Source organism: Peromyscus leucopus, chromosome 18 (assembly GCF_004664715.2).
Source record: "Peromyscus leucopus breed LL Stock chromosome 18, UCI_PerLeu_2.1, whole genome shotgun sequence".
Lineage (NCBI taxonomy): Eukaryota > Metazoa > Chordata > Mammalia > Rodentia > Cricetidae > Peromyscus > Peromyscus leucopus.
This window is the reverse complement of record NC_051078.1, coordinates 435,736-452,949: the sequence shown is the minus strand read 5'-3', so window position 1 is coordinate 452,949 and position 17,214 is coordinate 435,736. Positions and strand designations below refer to the sequence as shown.

Genomic DNA, 17,214 nt, shown 5'->3' with positions numbered 1-17,214 from the left:
ACATCTTAGTCTCCTTAAACATGTAAGTCAATTCTATAGAAATCCCAGTACTATCTGTTCAATACATCTCAATTTGTGTGTCTATCCACTCATACATCTTTCTCTTCTTGAATAATTCTCTCCCTTGAGACTTCTCTCTTCTAAAAATTCCAGTGTTTGACTGCAGTTGGTAGCTGTAGAAGAAGTAGAAGCAGATCTACCTAAGATAATACCTTCAAACTTGGTTTCTCACTGTTCCTTTCTTTTGCTTTTAGTTCTTATGATAGTACCAGAAGTACCAGAGGATGTTGGCTGTCAGTGAAATGACATAATTTAACCAAAGCATAAACACTGAATTAAAAAATATTGTAATTATATCATTTATTTATTTACTTATTTGGTGTGTGTGTGTGTGTGTGTGTGTGTGTGTGTGTGTGTGTGTGTGTGCTGTGTACACATGAGCATGTGTGGTGACTTCCTCACCATCTACCATATTAGTTGAAGGGTTAAACTTTCTGGTCATCAAGTTATTACAGCAGATTTCTGTTGTGGGGATTCGTTCCACCAATAGCTTTGTGGTACAAGCCTTGGGGCGTGGCTTCTTGTCTGCATATGTGACCGCTTAAGAGGAAAGAGAGAGAGAGAGTCCTGCTCTCTCTTGGGGTAAGGAAACTGACTCAGAAGGCAGCAGAAGCAGTTTGCAGTTGGTCCTCATCAGCCTTGAGGAGAACAGAAGCTGGATCAGCAGTGGATCTGCAGCACATCTACCTTGCTTTGTATTTGAGTCTGTTTCCTCATCGCACCCCTCAGATTTCTTTACCCACTGGGCTGTGATGCCAGACCTCAAATTGTTCATTTCTTTCTTTTTTGTTCATTTTTCTTTATTAAGAAATTTTCTACTCACTCGACATACCACCCACAGATCCCACCTCCCTCCCAAGCCACCCCACATCCCCACGTCCCCAAATCAAGGTCTCCCATGGGGAGTCAGCAGAGCCCAGCACACTGAGCCTAGGTAGGTCCAAGCCCCTCCCCACTGCACCAAGACTGTGCAAGACATCACACCACAGGCACTGGGCTCCCAAAAGCCTGCCCATGCACCAGGGATTGATCCCGATCCCCCTGCCTGGGTGCCCCCCCAAACAGTTCGAGCCAGTCTTCCATATCCAGATATCCTAGTCCAGTCCCATGGGGGCTCCACAGCCACTAGTCTATAGTTCTTGGGCTTCCACTAGTGTGGCCAGTCATCTCTGCACATTTTCCCATCATGATCTTGACATTTTCTGCCTGCAGAATCCCTCCTTTCTCTCATTGATTGGATTCCCAGAGCTCAGCCTGGTGCCAGACCATGGATCTCTGCATCTGCCTCCATCAGTCACTGGACAAAGGCTCTATGATAATGGTTAGGGTATCACTAGTGTGGTCACCAGAGTAGACCAGTACAGGTACCCTCTAGACCACTGCCAGCACTCCAAGGTGGAGGTCATCCTTGTGGATTCCTGAGAGCCTCCCCATCACCCTGCCTCTTCCTTTTCCCATGATGTCCTCATCTATCATGGTATCTCCCTCTCTATCCTCCCACTCTGGCCCTGTTCCACCTTGACCCTCCTATTTCCCTATGTTCTCATGCCCCACTCCTCACCCTCCACCAATCCCCCTCCACTCCCAGTCCACTCACATAGATCTCATCCACTTTTCTTTCCCTGGGCCATCCATTTGCCCCTCCTAGAGTCTATCCTTGTTAGCTAGCCTCTCTGGAGCTGTGGGTTGTAGTTTGGCCATCCTTTCCCTCGAATCTAGTATCCACTTATGAGTGAGTGAATACTATATTTGTCCTTCTGAGTCTGGGTTACCTCACTCAGGATGATATTTTCTAGTTCCATCCAGTTGCCTGCAAATTTCATGATATCAATATTTTTTAACAGCTGAGTAGTACACCATTGTATATATGTACCACATTTTCTTTATCCATTCTTCAGTTGAAGGGCATCTAGGTTGTTTCCAGGTTCTTGTTATTACGAATAATGCTGATATGAACATAGTTGAGCATGTGTCCTTGTGGTAAGCATGAGCATTCCTTGGGTATATGCCCAAGAGTGGTATAGCTGGGTCTTGAGGAAGACATATTCTCAATTTTCTGAGAAACCGCCATACTGACATCCAGAGTGGCTGTACAAGTTTGCATTCCCACCAACAGTGGAGTAGTGTTCCCCTTTCTCCACATTCTCTCCAACATAAGCTGTAATCAGTGTTTTTTATCTTGCTCATTCTGACAGGCATAAGATGGTATCTCAGAGTTGTTTTGATTTGCACTTCCCTGATGACTAAGGCTGTTGAGCAATTCCTTAAATGTCTTTCAGCCATTTGAGATTTTTCTTTTGAGAATTCTCTGTTAAGCTCTATAGCCCATTTTTTAATTGGATTGTTCAATATTACGAAGTCTAGCTTTTTGATTTCTTTATATATTTTGGAAATCAGCCTTCTGTCAGATGCGGGGTTGGTGAAGATCTTTTCCCATTCTGTAGGCTGTTGTTTGGTCTTATTGACCATGTCGTTTGCTCTACAAAAGCTTCTCAGTTTCAGGAGGTCCCATTTATTAACTGTTGCTCTTAGTGTCTATGCTACTGGTGTTATATTTAGGAAGTGGTCTCCTGTGCCAATGAGTGCGAGACTGCTTCCTACTTTCTCTTCTATCAAATTCAGTTTAATTGGATTTATGTTCAGGTCTTTGATTCACTTGGACTTGAGTTTTGTGCATGGTGACAGATATGGATCTATTTGCAATCTTCTGCATATTGACATCCAGTTATGCCAGCACCATTTGTTGAAGATGCTTTCTTTTTTCCATGGTACTATTTTGGCTTCTTTATCAAAAATCATATGTTCATAGGTATGTGGATTAATGTCAGGGTCTTCAGTTTGATTCCATTGGTCCACATGTCGATGTTTATGCCAGTACAAACCTGTTTTTATTACAATAGCTCTATAGTAAGGTTTGAGGTCAGGGATCATGATGCCTCCAGAAGTTGCTTTATTATAGAGGATTCCTTTAGCTATCCTGGGGTTTTTGTTTTTCCATATAATGTTAAGTATTTTTCTTTCCAAGTCTGTGAAGAATTGTGTTTGTATTTTGATAGGGATTGCATTGAATCTGTAGATTGCTTTTGGTAGGATTGCCATTTTTACTATGTTAATTATACCTATGCATGAGCATGGGAGATCTTTCATTTTCTGATATCTTCTTCGATTTCTTTCTTCAGAGACTTAAAGTTCTTATCATACATGTTATTCACTTGCTTAGTTAAAGTTACCACAAGGTATTTTATATTATTTGTGGCTACTGTAAAGGGTGATGTTTCTCTGATTTCTTTCTCAGTCCATTTATCATTTGTATATAGGAGGGCTACTGATTTTTTTTTTTTTTTAGTTAATCTTGTATCTTGCCTCCTTACTGAAGGAATTTATCAGCTGTAAGAGTTCCCTGGAAGAATTTTGGGGGTAACTTATGTATACTATCATATCATCTGCAAGATGTAGCATGAATCTTAAAATGTCTTATTAATAAAAACAAACCTGAAGCAAGGTATTGGGGTGAATGCTGGAAGATCAGAAAAGCAGAACAAGCCACAGTCACCTCACTTTGCCAATTCCTCAGCTGATCCTGTTTCTTCAGACTGGAAGCTTCTGAGTCCTCATCCAAATAGATCTTAGCTGAACTGTGCTGTTCAAAGCCTAAAAGCTTAACCAGCTCTAGTCCCTGGTTTTCATGCCTTATATACCTTTCTGTTTTCTGCCATCACTTCCTGGGAGTAAAGACCTGAGTCACCATGCCTGACTCTTTCCAGTGTGGCTTTGAATTCACAGAGATCTAGATGGATCTTTGCCTTCAGAATGCTGGTATCAAGGTGTGTGCCACCATTTTCTGGCTTCTGTATCTAGTAGATGCTCTGCTCTCTGACCGAAGATAAGTTTATTAGGTGCACAATATTTTGGGGAACACAATATCAATACAGCAAATAGTGAAAGTTTAACTTCTTCCTTTCCAATTTGTATCCCCCTGATCTCCTTTTGTTGTCATATTGCTCTAGCTAGAACTTCAAGTACTATATTGAATAAGTATGAGGAGAGTAGACAGCCTTGTCTTGTTCCTGATTTTAGTGGAATCGCATTGAGTTTCTCTCCATTTAATTTGATGTTGGCTGTCAGCTTGCTGTAAATTGCCTTTACTATGTTTAGGTATGTTCTTTTATTCCTGATCTCTCTAGAACCTTTATCATGAAGGGGTGTTGGATTTGTGGAAGGTTTTTTTCAGCATCTAATGAGAGATGATCATGTGTTTTTTTTCTTTCAGTTTGTTTATATGGTGTATTACTTTGACAGATTTTCATATGTTGAACCATCCTTGCATCCCTGGGATGAAGCCTACCTGGTCATGGTGGATAATTTTTTTTGATGTGTTCCTGGATTTGGTTAGCCAGTATTTTATTGAGGATTTTTGCATTAGTGTTCATGAGGGAAATTGGTCTGTAATTATCTTTCTTTGTTGCATCTTTGTGTGGTTTGACTATCAGGGTAACTGTAGCCTCATAAAAATAGTTTGGTAATGTTTCTTCTGTTTCTATTGTGTGGAACAATTTGAAGAGTATTTGATTAGCTCTTCTTTGAAAATCTGGTAGAATTATGCACTGAAACCATCTAGTCCTGTGCTTTTTGGGGGTAGGGGGTTAATGATTGTTTCTGTTTCCTTAGGGGTTATTGAGCTATTTAAATTGTTTATGTGGTCTTGATTTAACCTTGGTATGTGGTACCTGTCCAGAAAATCATACATTTCTTTTAGATTTTCCAATTTTGTGGAGTACAAGTTTTTGAAGTATGATCTGATGATTCTCCGGATTTCCTCGTTGTCTGTTGTTATGTTTCCATTTTCATTTCTGATTTTGTTAATTTGGATGCTCTCTCTCTGCTTTTTGGTTAATTTGGATACAGGCTTGTCTATCTTGTTAATTTTCTCAAAGAACCAACTCTTTGTTTCATTGATTCTTTGTATTGTTCTCTTTGTTTCTATTATTGATTTCAGACCTCAATTTGATTATTTCCTGGTGTGTTTCTCCTAAACTGTCAATTTCTTAAGAAAAAAATATTTCATTAAGATATTTCAACCAATTCAATGGGAAATTTAAGTTATTGGTCATTCACACCATTTATGCTAGTCCAAATGAAAGATTGATAGTGAAGGACTGGGAATGTCTTTGTGGGTTGTTTGGACTTCATTTGTGTTCTAAACTACATCCACTGGTATTGCAAAGATCTGAATGGTAACTGGGTAATAGAGCTTCATAAAGGATGCTATAGCATAGTCCTTAGAGATTCAGGTGAATCATGGGTATCAGTTGGAAACTTTTACTTTACTGTGTCTTCAATGAAATACTTGATAGTAATAGATTAACTCTAAAAATATACTAAAAAAAGTCAAGTTGCACAAGAAACATTGCTTTGTGTTGTTGTTGAATATATTTCTCCTGAGACTAACATAATTACACAGTACAGGGATATAATCCCTATGGTCTCTCATAAAAATAAAAGTGCTGCTTATGCTTATAATTCATGTTGTCATTTGGCATTGTAAAACATTTACAATACCAACAGCAAGAAGAAGCTTTTCCTTCTAGGCAGTCCTCCAAACCTCCATATCCTGAAAAAGTTTATTAATGTTGAGAAGATCTTGTATGTTTTTCTATGTCTGTGTTTCTTATTTGTCTAATCATTAACATATTCTATTTAAGCCAGAATTAGATTGTCTAGTAGATAAATGCTAAATAAGTGACTGGAATAGACTTTCTTTCTGTTGGATACTTAAGTGGAGCCTTGAGATGATTGTAGAGGTCAGATAATTAGACCATGATACTTCCTTATTTAATTTTGTTTTATAATTGAAACACTGTCAAATGTAAATTGTAAAAGAGCTTGTGTGAATTACTAGGTACAAATTAGAATTCATCGCTTAGATGCCTTTTTATTCAATTTTCTGTGAAAACAGAACAAGATCCACAACAGAATATGGGTTGTTTGTCTCACTGGCATTCAGATGTCTCTGTTCTTTTGTTAGCACACTGACAGTGGAAATTTCATTACAGAGCGTGATTGACACTGTGGTGAAATTGGCATGTGTGGATACCTCCCAGAATGAAATTGTGCTATTTATCTTTTCCCTGATCTTCATTATGAGTCCCTGTCTCTTCATTCTGTGCTCCTATGTGCGCATCCTTCTGACCATCTTGAGAATTCCTTCAGCAGCAGGCAGACACAAAGCTTTTTCTACCTGTTCCTCTCATATTCTGGCCGTTTCTCTTTTCTATGGCACTGCCTTGTTCACTTATGCCCAACCCAAGAGTTCACACACCCCAGACACCGACAAGGCTACTGCTCTCATGTACACTGTGGTCAGCCCCGCTCTGAATCCTGTTATCTACACTTTGAGGAACAAGGAAGTGAAAGAAGCCTTTCGAAAGGTAACACAGAGGAAGATCCTTAGACAAATGGACTAGTTTCACCCCAGCAGCTGAAACTTTTACCATTGTACAGAGGGTTTACTCAACTCTATCACTCCTCTAACATTCCATATTGTTATTGAAGCACTGATACCCTAACAAATATGTTTACTTTAGAGTTTTCAATGTAAACAACTAAAGAGTAAAACATACTATGATTATTTATTTGATTAATCATTTGTTCAAGTTTTTTATGATATTTAGAATTGAACTCAGTTTAAGATAGTGCACTGATATCAAGCTAAATCTACTCTTTTTTTAACTTTGAACTTTCAGACAAGCCTTAAACTCACTCTGTAGTCAAGTTAGGCCTTAAATCCATGATTTTCCTACCTGAGTCTCTTGAAAATCTGGGATTATAAAACAGCACTAAATGTAGTTTGTTCAAACTTTCAGCTTTTTATCTACATGTCGTGGCTACCATCATTTTAAAACCATTAGAAATAATTATTCATGGAGCAGAAATATTGTAAAACACAATCAAAAAAAGTATTTTCCTTTAGATGTAGTGAGGTATTGAGTGTTGCTCAATACAACAAATATGTGTTGCTCTGATTGGTTGATAAATAAAGCTGTTTGGCCTATGGCAAGGCAGCTTAGAGGCAGGCAGGAAATTCAAAAGAGAGAGACAAGAAAAAGGCAGAGAGAGATGCCAGCCTGTTATCCATTGAGCAGCATGTAATGGCACACAGGTAAAGCCATGGAAAACATGGCAACATATATATTAACAGAAATGGGCATAGGAGTGGTAGGCCTGAGCTAATGTCTAAGCAGTTGTAATTAATATAAGCCTCTGTGTGTTTACTTGGGTCTGAGTGGGTGTGAACTGGGTGGGACACAGGAAAAACTTCAGCTACATTCATTAGTTATCAATATTTTTGAGAATGTATGTTCCTAAAAGCATCTCTACGGTAATGGTAAGAATCTTTATTCATAATGAACAGAATCAATTCAGACTATCTTCAAGAAGTAAAGGGTGATATATTTATATGCTGGCATCATTAACAATTAAATAAATGTAAGGATTGCAGAGGCATAGATGAATTTTAAATACATAGTGACTGAACAAAAAAAAGGAAGGATTAAACAGAAGTATACTAAGGGAATTGGTTCCATTTAAATAAAATTTTAGGAGATATAAGCTTATACAGAGGAAACTTGCAAAGTTTTTGTCAGGATTTTGATAGAGGGTTTTAATAATTGTGGACCTTGAAATTATACTGAGTTATGCATTCATTCTCTAGAATATCTTCAGTTTGACAGCTATTAATACACAACCTGCTCAGCAAAGAAATAGTAACATCCATCTCACTCAGTTCTTCTTGGTGCATGTACCCAGGTTCTGGCTAATGGAAACAATTGTCTGTAGAAAAATATTTCTCAACTCATTGTCCTGGAAAGCAGTCAAGAATACAGTAATACATGACTATGAGAACGTATTTTGAAATTTAAGATTGCATCATAATCCTTTTAGTTAATGATGCATTCTTCTTTCTCTTAACTGCAGACCCATAGCATTCTGCTGGCATAGACTCCAGATAGGATATAAGAAGTCTTCTTCTTGATTTTGTCCCGCTCAGTTTCTCAGTGCACACTGCTGGAAGGTGAGGTCTAGAGAGAGGTATTTGGATCACAGGATAGAGCCCCAGAAGAGAATCAATACCTATCTCTGCTTTCTATCGGGAGTTAAATACTACAGCCTCCTGATCTTGGACTTTCTAGCCTTCAGAAATTTGAACCAAAATAAAACTGTTTTCTTTATATGCACTCTGCTTCTGATATTTGCCACATACATCTTTTATCATATTGTTGTATCAACATCTTCACCAAGTAAACAAAATCTTGAATATTCTGATAGAGAAACAGAAAACAGACAAAGAAATGGAGTTAAAGAATTCCAACTTGAGGCTGGGAGGTGGTGGCACACACCTTTGATGCCAGCACTTGGGAAGCAGAGGCAGGTGGATCTCTGTGAGTTCAAAGGCCAGCCTGGTCTACAAAATGAGATCCAGGACAGACATCAAAACTACACAGAGAAACCTTGTCTTGAAAAATAAAACAAAACAAAACAGAATTCCAACTTGAATTAAATTTTATAAAAATAAACTTGTCCCTCATTTACCTGAACATTCCAGGTGAGAGTCTTGTGTGGTGGGGGAAAGGGATGAGGATGTAGTTTCATGGACCCCCTGGATTGGTAGGACTATAGGTGAGGAAATATTTGCTTTAAAAGTATGATAATAAGTATTAACATTTTTGACTTGCATAACTCTCTGGAGACTTTTTCTAGAAGTAAATGTCCTATGTACACCTAAATGGCTTCAGGAGACTTACTTCAACTGACTGATGTGTATGAAAGCCTCCACCAGAAGATTTTTCAGAATATTGGGGAAAATAGGGACCACTACAGCTCTTTTCTGGTTCCAATTTCATCTATGCAATTTCCAAACAAAACACCTCCAGACATCCTTACCAGGCTATTCTTAGTCATAGAACAAGACAGCCTATGTCACATAGCATGGTCGGAGTAAATTGATTATGTTAATTTTATTGCCAATCCTTTAAAACTATAAACTGAATTGGTAGTCCAAGATATACCAGTGAGGTACACAGTGATGTAGGAAAAAATTCAAGCCTAATACAGGCACATAAACAATTAGAATTAGGTACCTAATTAATAGTTGTTTTCTTAAATGTTATAGCAACACTTCTCAAAGCAATTTATACTCAAGTCTCTAGTCATTGTTTTTCTAAGCACATTTTTTCGTTTTGTTTTTATTTGTTTTTACAAGTGATATTTATTGACAGAATAGGTTATGTTTAGGAATATATATATATACATATATATAAAATAACTATTAATGGAAAAGAGGCCATAAATCTGAAGAAGAATGGGCAGGGGTATGGGGCAGGGTTTGGAGGGAGGAAAGGGAAGGGAGAAATGTTGTAATTATAAATAAATAAATAAATAAATAAATAAATAAATAAATAAATAACATAACATAACATAACATAACATAACATAAAATGATATATATCATTGCTATATATGTTATGCTTATATTTACATATACACACATATATAATGCAAAGCTATTCATGTGTCTACTTGAGCATTAACCTTTTTCTTTTATATTGAAAATATATTTTTCTCTCATACATCACAACCACAGTTTTCCCTCCCTCCACTCCTCCTAGCTCCCCCTCCATTTCCATGTCAGAAAAGAGCAGACCTCCAAGAGAGGACAGACAAATAGGACCAAACAAGATACAATAAGACTAGGTGAAAGCTTATCATTTACTTAATAGCTAATATGTTGAGGATGGACAAGGTAACCCAATAGGAGGGAAAGAGTCTCAAAAGCAGGCAAAAGAGTCAGAGATACACCTACTACTACTGTTAGGAATCCCATAAAAACACCAAGCTAACAATCATAACATATATGCAGAGGTCCTGGTGTAGACCTATGCAGGTCCTATGTTTGCTGCTTCAGTCTCTGTGAGCCCATGAGCCCTGCTTACTTGATTCAGTGGGCCATAGTCCCATGTTATTCTCCATCATCCCTCTGGCTCCTACAGTCTTTTCTTTACATCTTCCTGTTCCCCCATCTTTGAGGGGAGAAACCTGGTGGAAAACTTCAATTTAGACTCTCTCCTCATAATGTCTGGCTGTGATTCTCTGCACCTGCTCCCATCTGCTGCTATAGGAAGCCTCTCTGATGATGACTGGACAAGGCACCAATCTGTGAGTATAGCAGAATATCATTAGGAATCATTTCATTTGATTTGTTTTTCAGTTGTGTTTGGTTCCACTCTAGGTCTCTGGGCTATCCTGTCTCTGGTTCCTGGCCATCCAAGCAGTGTAGGGTGTGGCCTCCCTCTTGTGTCTTTGAGTTAAACTAAACATTGCTGGCCACTTCAACAAGTTCTGAACCACTATTGTCCCAGCGAACCATGGAGGCAGGACAGATTGTAGGTGGGGGATTTTGTGGCTGGGTTGGTGTCCAGGTTTCTTCTTCCATAACCTGAAAAGTAACTTCCCCCTCCAAAGAGACTAGAACTTAGGGGTGATGACTCTAAGCTGGTACCAGCTCAATGTTCCTAAGTTCAATGGGCTGTGTAAAAGTTGTCCTTGACAAGGAGGTGAGCTGCCAATTTCAGAAAGGGACCTTCTATCCTAGCATCAGCCTGGATGGTTTAGTGATCTCCATGGGAACTCCAAGGCCAACAACTCAACTGAATGTAATCCAGTCCAACCACTGGAAGCCTTCCTTGGCTACAAAAGATGGCCAGTTCAGATTCCACATCTTCCTAGGAGTTCCCACTAGGGTCACCCTCATGTATTCCAGGAAGTTTCCACTGCACTAGGTTTCCACACTGCCCCTCCCAATGCCTCCCAATTCCAGTTGTCTCTCCCTCCATCTCCCTACCATCTGATCCCTCCTGCTCCATCTCAGAATATATTCTGTTTCTTCTTCCCAGGGAGATCCATCCTTCCCATCTATAACCCTCCACTTTATCTAACCTCCCTAGGTCTGTGGATTGTAGCTTGATTATCACTTACTTAATAGCTAATATCCACTTATAAGTGAATTCATACCATATTTGTCTTTCTGGGTCTGGGTTACATTACTTAGGATGATTTATTTTTATAGTTGCATTCATTTGCCTGCAAATTTCATGATGTCATTTTTTAACAGCTGAGTAATAGTCAATTGTGTAACTATACCACATTTTGTTATCCATTCTTCAGTTGAGGGACACCTAGGTTGTTTCCAGTTTCTGGCTACTATGAATAACACTACCACGAACATAGTGGAGCAAGTGTCCTTGTGGTAGGATGGAGGTTATTTGTGTATATTCCCAGTTTAGTTTTCTGAGGAACCATCATATTGATTTCCATAGTGGTTGTACAAGTTTGCACTCCCACCAGCAATGGAGGAATGCTCCTCTTGCCCAACATCCTCACCAGCATGAGCTAACACTTGTGTTCTTGACCTTAGCCATTCTGACAGGTGTAAGATGGAATCTCAGAGTACTATTGATTAGCATTTCCTTGTGGCTAAGGATGTTGAACATTTCTTTAATCATTTCTCAGCCATCTGAGATTACTCTGTTGAGAATTCTCTGTTTTTAAAACATAGATTGTCTGGGGAGAACATCCAGATAACATAAAAAGTGCTGAATCCTAGGGAAATGTTGTTATGAATCTCAAATTCTCATGAGAATTTTCCTTGTCTCTTTAAATGTTGATTCAGGAAGTAAGCACATGAAAACTCCCTAAGATTGAGTTTGATTCAGATTATATGGCAGTGTGGACAATAAGTAGAAAATTATTCAATGCATGGACCACATCACTGCAGTAAAAAGAGGACTTAAACACAAAAATCTTCCTGTAAAACTATTGTTAACAAAATTGCCTACATGATTGTCTTAATAGGTGAGTAACACACATCATATAATGTAGTTTAATGGCAAATACATTCAGAGAGGAGTGCAATGTCTCTATTAATATCAGCAACTTGGTCAAACAGTTTAGTATGAACAGTCTGGTCCAAGTATATCTATGCTAGTATCTCTATCTTTTTATGGTGTGTGTAGGTGTGTGTGTGTGTGTGTGTGTGTATGTGTGTGTGTGTGTGTGCGTGCAGTGTGTTTCAAATAAATGCTTGTACTTTTTAGACGTTTTGCAGTGTTATTTGAAATTCATAAAGATAAAAACATTTGCAAAAGTTAAAAAATATTTTCTGATAGGTACATTTAATTCATTTAAAAATTTTGTATTGAACGATTGATATGTTTTGATCACCTTTAAACTTTAATAGAAAAAATAAGGTAAGACCTTTGACTGTAGTGATAATTACAACTAAAAACATTTTTCATTTTAAATTAATCTGATACTCAGAATGGGTGATATAACTAAATGTAAGTTCATTCCTAGATTTGACTTGAATGTTAATTCTACTTTTTTCAGAGTATTTTTGTGAAATTGTTGGTATGTGTGATTGAAGTTGGAGAAATGAATGATCTTAAATAATAACACTGTGATTTCTGTGATATATATATATACATATATATATGAATTCCTACATTTTTTTTCATTGAGGTAATCTGTGTACATAAGGGAAGCATGTAAGAGATGCCTTCATGACTCTCTGAATGTGAGGGAATGTCCAATAAATGATGGTCTCTTCAGCCATGTTTGTCGACTGGGATGGTATGCACAGTTCTGGCAGCAGAACGCACCTCGTGGCTTCTAAGTAGATTATGGGTTTACCTGCACTTTGCCTCGGTTCTCCTCACTATTCTCAAAATGTTTTATTCCATTTGTTTCTCAGTCTAAGACCTATCATAGAGTCCAAAGGTTTTCTATAAACATTTCCTAATATAATCTGAAACGAGTATTCTTTGCAACTGAATGTCTGTTTTTTTGTTTGTTTGTTTTTGTTTTGTTTTTATCTGTGACCTCTCTTGGGACTAATATATACATTACAGGTTGTAAATAATTACCATAATATCCTGAAGACAAAAAATAATATTGTAGAATGTCATGCCCTTGATGAAAATATAAGTATCTACGTGTGAAGATCCCAGATAAGAGGCTTTCCCAAGTGATATTATTACTTCTAATACTAGACGTCCAACTTGCTGGCTATGTATATCTAAGTAATTTTGTTTATTAATAATATTATTTCAATATATACAGTATCTACATCACTTGTTAATATCTTTCCTCATAGTTCCCACTCTTTCTTCTCCTCTCCTCTCCCCCTAATATTCTATTTCCCTGTAAAGCCCAAAGTCTTATGTAGACTAGTCAAGCACTCTGACATAGAGCTATATCCCCAATTTCATAATTTTTCATTAACTGAATGTTAACTAGAGGTATTAATATTATTATGAGGGAAAACATGTCAACTAAAATTTGAGTCATGTTATTTGATAATACTTTTAAAATTTATATTATTCATATATATAATTTTTATATATTAAATGTTTTTAAATTTACCAAATAACCCTTCTCTTTTGCAGGTCATGCATTCATCTTGTCAATCTCTTCATAAGATGAACCAGAAATATATAAACTTTAGACATACATAAAGAGAAGTTTAAAGATTTAAAAAAATCACATTTACTTCACACACACACACACACACACACACACACACATTCCTTTAAAATTTTCTTCTTCAAGCTCATTTCCCATCTTTATCTTATATCTCAGATTTCCACACAGATTCTTATCCTCTCACCTCATACAACCTCCTAAACCTGTATTTACATGTTTCTCCCTGTCTGGTATACCTGAAACTCAAGATTTATTTTCTTGATACTAGAATCATAAGAAACCACAACGGTTACTATGCACAGTGATAGTATCAAATTGTTCCTAATGAAGTGATATGGGAAGAAAAATTCAGCAATATATAGGGTGACAGTAAAAAAATCAAAGCAATAGAAATAGTAATAGAAACTGTAAAGAAAATTACTCCAAATTGCTGAGTTCAATAGAAACTATAAACATGACTTTAATGATTTGTTTTCAGTTTTGAAACTGCATCACTGCGATGAAAGTAGTGAAGTGGAAATCAGACAGTTCAGCTGGATGAGCTGAGTAAACTGGAAAGGTATACTGATGGTTTTCTCTCTCCTTCTTCTTTTCTTCCCCCACTCCCTTTCCTCTCTCTGCCTCTCTCCTCTTTCTTCCTTCCATGCCTTTTCAATATAGACCACTGCAATGTCAAGTGACTAATGTCACTGAATTTCTTTGAAAACATTTAATATTGTAGTAAATCAAACTTCTTTAACTGAACTGGAAATATGACTTGCCATCCTAACTGTTGTATGCTCAAGAAACAAAACAGCTTGTTTTGTTTTCTAGTGTCTTTTCATTGAAAAATTTTTTCAACTAGATTCCCAGGGGTTGGGGGAGGGGATAAGGCTTGGGGAGTAGTGGGAGGAGGTGAGAGAGGGATGTGTGATTGGTATGTCAAATGAATAAAAAAAAACTCTTAGAGAAAAAATATATTGAAAAAAATCTTTTCATTTTGCATACCAACTGCAGTTTCTCCTCCCTTCCCTCCTCTTGCCCCCATAGCACCCCTCATCCACTCCTCAGAGAGGGTAAGGCCTCCCATGGGGAGTCAATAAAACCTGGCATATCAAGTTGAGTCAGGACCAAGTCCCTCCCCGCCTACATCAAGGCTGATCAAGGCATCCCACCATAGGGAAGGGGTTCTAAAAATTCAGTTCATGCTCCAGACCCAGAAAGACAAACACGGTATATACTCACTCATGAGTAGATATTAGATGTAAATCAAAGTATAACCAGGCTACAATCCACAGCCCCAGAGAAGCTAGGTAACAAGGAGGACCCTACGAGGGACACACATGGAATGCTAGGAAGGGAAAATAGATAAGATCTCCTGGGTAACCTGGGGGCAGGGGGGAGAGGAGTGGATGAAAGATTCTAGTATCATTTAATTTGCTGATAATTCTTTAAAAAGATTAAAAAGATGAATAGATAACACCATCATATAGATTGTTCTAGAGTGAAATCAAAAGTAACTATCTTAATTTTTGTCCAGATACCATGAAACTATAAGCTACTATTTTCCTGGTACAGCTCTCTTTAGACCATGGATGAGCACTGTGTTGCTGTCTGAAACCTGGCCTTTGCAATGACAATGATACTTCAGTATAGTATATGTATAGTATAAGTATATGATATACTTATCACCAGTATAGTTATATAGTGATAAGCTCACCCACCCATCTCTCTTGTCCACTTAGATCAGCTAACAGCCAGAGGATCACAATGGGGAACCATACAAGGGTGACAGTTTTCATCCTAGCAGGTCTGACGGATGACCCACAGTGGAAAGTTGTGTTATTCATCTTCCTGCTTCTTATCTATCTGCTCAGCATCACTGGCAATCTGATCATCATCACACTCACCCTGGTGGATACTCACCTGAAGACCCCCATGTATTTTTTCCTTCGGAACTTTTCCTTCTTAGAGATTTCCTACACTACCACATGCATCCCCAAATTGCTTGCTACTATGGCAACTGGGGACAAAACCATTTCATATAATAATTGTTTGGCTCAAGTGTTCTTTGCTTTCCTATTTGGAGCTTCAGAATTTTACTTGCTGGCAGCCATGTCCTATGACCGATATGTGGCCATCTGCAAGCCCCTGCACTACATGACCATCATGAACAACAAAATCTGTGCACAGCTGGTCCTCAGTTGTTGGCTTGCTGGCTTTTTTGTCATTTTCCCACCACTCCTGTTAGGCTTAAATCTTGAATTCTGTGCTTCCAACATCGTTGATCATTTCTACTGTGATACCACTCCACTCCTGCAGCTTTCCTGCACAGACACACAGCTCCTGGAGAGGATGGGGTTTGTCTCAGCTTTGGTTACACTCTTGCTCACATTGGTAATGGTGGCAATATCCTACACCTACATTGCCCTGACGATTCTAAAAATCCCTTCAACCAGCCAGAGGAAGAAGGCTTTCTCTACATGCTCTTCTCACATGATTGTGATATCCCTGTCTTATGGCAGCTGCATCTTTATGTATGTTAAACCATCAGTCAAGCAGAAAGTATCTATTTCCAAGGGAATATCTGTGCTCAATACCTCAGTGGCTCCACTTCTGAATCCCTTTATCTACACCTTGAGGAATCAGCAAGTGAAAAAAGCATTCATTAATACAATACACAGGATTGCATCTTTCTCAAAGAAATGACTATTCTACTTTATTGTATGAAAGAGATGAAGAAAGAAGATTTAAATAACACCAATAATACCTAAGATAAGTCTGCTTCAATTCCCTCTCCTTGTTTTGTTATTCACTTGCACATCTCAAAGAAAATTCTTACTCTTTAGAAGCAAATTTTATGTGTGTGAGGAGCATTAAATTATCTAAACTTAGAGCTTTTCAAATGTTAAAGCAATGCACTACTATTGAGCTATGATCAGAGCTGTATGTAATCTAAAAATTGAAAGACTGGTTCCTCACTAGAACTCATCTTCCCCTTTTCTCTAAGAGGGAACTAAGCACTTTAAAAGTGCTTATTTTTCTATATCCTTTTGTCCTTTAAAATTCCCATTATGACTTAGAATTTGAGTCAATTGTAGAGGGACTGCCCAACATAAATGAGTCTGGTTTTGATCCCCAACACTACAAAGTACATGGAACACAAAATGAATTTTAAAATTCAAATTAGTCAAAACTATGAAATTCTGTTTTATATTATATTATATTTAATGTGTGTTTAATGGGAACATTTCTATACTTTATTATTGTGTATTTGTGATCATTTATAAGCAAAGCACCAATATTACATAATATTTTTATTTACATCTTTCTAATTTTTAGTGTGTATTTCATTCAAAAAAATTAAAGACAATCAGGATGGTTTAGCAGGTTAGAGCCCTACCTGCTAATAGTACTTGAGTTTGGTCCCTGTACCTACATGGTAAATGGACAGAACAGACTTCCTACAAAATTTTCACTGACCTCCTTTAAAAATGGTGCTGTTTTCTCTTATATATAGACTCACTGACAAAATAAATAAATAAATAAATAAATAAATAAATAAATAAAATGTAGTAAATTTTTAAATTAAAAAATTATAGCAGAATTTATCCAATATTGTGGTTACTCATCTTTGAA

The 17,214-nt window shown here is 37.5% G+C and overlaps 1 protein-coding gene across 1 annotated transcript; it reads left to right on the top strand.

The window, feature by feature from the left end:
* Nucleotides 1-15,345: 15,345 nt before the first annotated feature.
* LOC114683556 (olfactory receptor 6C74-like) lies at nucleotides 15,346-16,284 on the top strand. The gene has a single exon (XM_028857883.1). It carries the CDS (start codon nucleotides 15,346-15,348, stop codon nucleotides 16,282-16,284), a length of 939 nt encoding a protein of 312 aa, XP_028713716.1.
* Nucleotides 16,285-17,214: the final 930 nt, after the last annotated feature.

Excerpts from the sequence above, each read along its gene's own strand:
- LOC114683556 (XM_028857883.1), top strand. The coding sequence starts at position 15,346 with ATGGGGAACCATACAAGGGTGACAGTTTTCATCCTAGCAGGTCTGACG.